Source organism: Phyllobates terribilis, unplaced genomic scaffold (genome assembly GCF_046119375.1).
Source record: "Phyllobates terribilis strain yellow unplaced genomic scaffold, ASM4611937v1 Scaffold_4573__1_contigs__length_59386, whole genome shotgun sequence".
Lineage (NCBI taxonomy): Eukaryota > Metazoa > Chordata > Amphibia > Anura > Dendrobatidae > Phyllobates > Phyllobates terribilis.
In genome coordinates, this window is record NW_027367324.1 from 27159 (window position 1) to 31134 (window position 3976).

Here is a 3976-nt window from a genome sequence, read left to right on the forward strand (position 1 = left end):
TTACTCGCTCTATATATCGTTTGATGTCACCCGTTTGTGTCATTCAATGCATGCTCTGATGGAATGTGATTAGGCTGGCGTGAAGAGAGTCCTCCAGTACTTAAATGACACTTCTTCGATGCAGTTTTTCATATCCACTACTCCAAGTGATTGTTTGGCCGCTTTCTCCTACGCCGACTAGGCCGGCGGCCCTACGGATCGGTGGTCAACTAGCTCCTACTGCATATATCATGGTAGCAATCTCGTTTCTTAGATGTCAAAGAAACAAACAACGATCTCCCTCTCTTCCACGGAAGCCGAATAACGGGCGCTTTCTCATGCTACATGTGAGTCTATTTGGCTACAAAGCCTACTACATGAACTTGGGATACATCACCCTCAAGCTCCAACTCTTTGGTGTGGCAATCTCGGGGCCACATATCTCGCCGTCAATCTGGTTCAACACCATCGAATCAAGCACCTTATCCTTGACTAACATTTTGTTCGAGAGAGGGTTCACAATCGGTCTCTCAAGGTGGCGTTCATATCTTCCAAGGACCAAAAAGCTGATATCATGGCCAAACCTTTACCAACCGCTCAGTTCCTTCAAATCCAATCCAAAATCAGCCTTCACCCGCTTCAGATCTAGGGATAATAGTAATGTAATATCCCAAGGAGTTATATGCCACGTGTAGGCCTTAGTCTCCTAACAATTGCTTTAGATAATTATGTTTTCTAGAGCCTTACATAGAATGACAACTAGCATTACATGTCTATATATGATGTAAATGACAACATCTGAAATCAATAAAACAGAGAATATTTCATTTACAATCAATTCTTCACTACCATAGGTACAAGTTCATTACAACAAAGAGGAGGAATTTAGATACACTGACTTGATATGTTCAAATTTCAAATTGATGCAAAGCTATCCCTTGTAGCATGAAGCCTCTGTTGGAATTCTGCTGGCGGCATCTCCATTATAATAGAGTTTGAGATCATTTTCTAGATATAAAAGCGATCTTAATATTAATCTATATAAAAAGTAAATAAATTGATTCTAATTTGTAAATTTTGGAATATATTACTTAGCATGTAACCTATTAGTTTTGTGTCAGCTAAAGCTACAATATTTTTTAGCTTTTCATAGGCCGTTTCTTATGTCCAAGTGTTTTGATATATAGTTTTTTTATTTGGTTGGTTTTCATATTTAAATATTCTTCTAAAATATAGTCAATAACTCCTAAAAAAATATTAAGTTTTTAAAATAAATATTTTAATCCATATGGAGTATTTATCGAAAAAAAATATTAAGTTTTTAAAATAAATATTTTAATACAATTCGGAGTTATTTTCGCAGGAGAACTTTCTCTAAATTTGACCAACCAGTTTTTGGAGTTTTGGTGGTAACGCACGTCGATCCCGTAATTTTCTTACATCCGCAATTTCAATCTAATTCATCTCCTCGTGTTTTCATTTTTCTGTTTTGTTTCAAACCCAGTTCTATTCATGATTTTCTTTCCTCCCGAAATTCTAACTTCTCCGTCTGATTGACGCCGATTGCCGAACAATTGAATGCCGAACAAACCCTCCGTACTCTAATTTCAGGTAAAATTTTCCTATTTGGGTGCATTTTTCCATAAATTTTCACTCAAGATTCTTCGACGATCAGATCCATTAATGATTGAGGATCAGCTCGCTTCTGTTGCTGACCAGAGGTTATTAGTATGATTCGTGTTAATTCACGTCTATTTCAACTGAATTCTAAATCATCAAACGAATGAACAAGTTTGGAGTTCAATTGGCTGTGAATTTGTTGTTTTTCTGGTACAGATGTTTTGCAATGTAACCACCATTTTCTAGCTAGTGCTGATACACGACAAATTCAACTTCAGGTGATTTTTTTCTGTTGCAATCTTCACAATGGAGACATCTAGTGCTGCCGATGTGGAATCAAAACCAACAGTCAGTGAAATTGAGGCTGGACCAGAGAAGATGGAGGATATGCACGAAGATGGCGACTCTTTCACCTGTGATCTATGCGACAAAGAACTAACATACAAGATAGCTCAGGATCTTCTCTCAGGATTAGCCACCGCGTGCGTTGACGGTACAACCGGAGTCTTCTTCATGACCCCCGCCTCCGTAGCAGCTGAATACAGGAAAGATTTAATTGACTATCTCATCGTCAGAAGCGAGAGTTTTGTTGCTGAGACAGTCGTTCTAGACGCCGATCATCACGGTCTAGAAGTTTCTGATCATCCCCTGGATATCCTATCCAACATGATCGATGATTATGCCGTCTCCAGGAAAAGCCTGTTCAGCCGAGTTTCAGGTATGATGATGAATGAGATGAGGGAAGACCGTATAGATGATTTCGTGCAGGAAATGGAGAGAGACAGTTTCTGGCTTCTGGACAGGAGGGAGATAGCAGCACAGGCATTCATCAAGAACGTGGATTTCAAAAACTTGTATCACTGTAACATGAAATTTGGGTCTGAGGAGGAAGTGATTGGGCATCAGGAGACGTGTGGGTATAGAGCTGTGATGTGTGAGAATGAAGGGTGTAATGGCATGTTTAGTGCTGATAGTGTAGAGCATCATGATTCCATTTGCCCTTTTAAGATTCTTCCTTGCGAGCAGAACTGCTCGGAGTTGCTGATGAGGCGCGATATGGATAAGCATTGTATTACTGATTGTCCCATGAAGCTAACGAATTGTCCTTTCTACTCGATTGGATGTCAAGCTCCTGTTCCACATTCTTTGATTAAGAAGCATTGCTCTGAGAGTATTCATGCCCATTTGCTAATTGTTCTTCGGTATATTCATAAGGAAGCTTTCGCCGAGGATGTTGAACGCTGGGCAGATCAAGTAGAGAAGGTCAGTTCCTTTCTCCCTTCACACGATAAGATTCTCTAGATTTTTGTCTGGTGATGGAATAGGTTAAGGGTTTGTTTGGCATTTGCTTACTGGGTGATAAGTCTGCACAGTCCGCACGGATATATAGTCTGCACCCAAAACTTCTTCTATGCAGAGATTTTTATTGAAAAATAAGTTTGGTTGAAAAATACTTTTGGTAGAAGTGGGTGTACTTTTTTGACAGATGAGAATATAGAAGATAAAGTAAAAGATAATTCATTAGGCGTTTATCAAAAACAAGAAAAGTTCTTATCTGAAATAAATACCACCCGCCAAACAAACCCTAAGAGTCTAATGAAAAATAGATTAGAAGCTTGTATATAAAAGTTTCTCAATGTCAATGATAGAATAATAAGCATGTGTTTTTGGACAGTCTGAATTCTGTGATCAGCTGGAAGCGCGTGACGTGAGAACTTTCACCATGGCAGTCAAGAACATCGAGAAAAGCATTGGCCCATTCGAGGTTACCCAGGTTTAAAACCGAAACTGTGGAAGATATTCCAGCTTGTCCTCCATTAGAGCAGGAAACAGCACAAGACAGTTCAACTTCAGCAACAGATGAGGTGGCATCTCCTCCATCAAAGGAGAGAGACGTCGTTCTTTCTCTTACACCAGAGCAAGAAGAGAAGAAGACCACTCCAATAGAGCAGGATGTGGTCACACCGGATAATAACCCAACTGCTTCCTTACCTGAAGAATCTGCTTCTTCTCCATTACAGCAGGATATTGAAATAGGTAAAACTGCTCAATTACAGCATCTTGAAAATTAGGCTTGCCGTTGTACCTTACAACATCAAGGCTTTGATGTTTGATATTATAGCTTTGTACTTTTAATATAGGATAGCTAATGAAGGGCACCTTCCACTTTCCATTGGTAGTGTCCATGCTAATTATATATCTACGTTTACGTTTTGGGGGTCATACATATACTGTTTGTTCATTGAGATTCACCTGTAATACATCATTTTATCTAATCAATTTCTTGAGTTTAAAGTTTAAACCCATACTTTTCATTTTATGAACTCAACACCAATGATGTTAGAAATTTGACATTCCAAATAATAAACTTCTAATC

General features: G+C 38.8%; 1 protein-coding gene across 1 annotated transcript; it reads left to right on the top strand.

Moving 5' to 3' along the window:
• Positions 1-1905: 1905 nt before the first annotated feature.
• LOC141249465 (uncharacterized) lies at positions 1906-3745 on the top strand. The gene is made up of 5 exons (XM_073669623.1): positions 1906-2862; positions 2925-2931; positions 3086-3217; positions 3397-3636; positions 3741-3745. Exons 1-5 carry the CDS (start codon positions 1906-1908, stop codon positions 3743-3745), a joined length of 1341 nt encoding a protein of 446 aa, XP_073525724.1.
• The last annotated feature ends 231 nt before the right edge of the window (positions 3746-3976 follow it).

What these genes read in the sequence shown, in the direction of transcription:
- LOC141249465 (XM_073669623.1), top strand. Translation starts at nt 1,906, where the DNA reads ATGGAGACATCTAGTGCTGCCGATGTGGAATCAAAACCAACAGTCAGT. An exon ending in GAAAAATAGATTAGAAGCTT is followed by an intron (nt 3,218 to 3,396) that starts GTATATAAAAGT and finishes AAACTGTGGAAG; the next exon opens with ATATTCCAGCTTGTCCTCCA.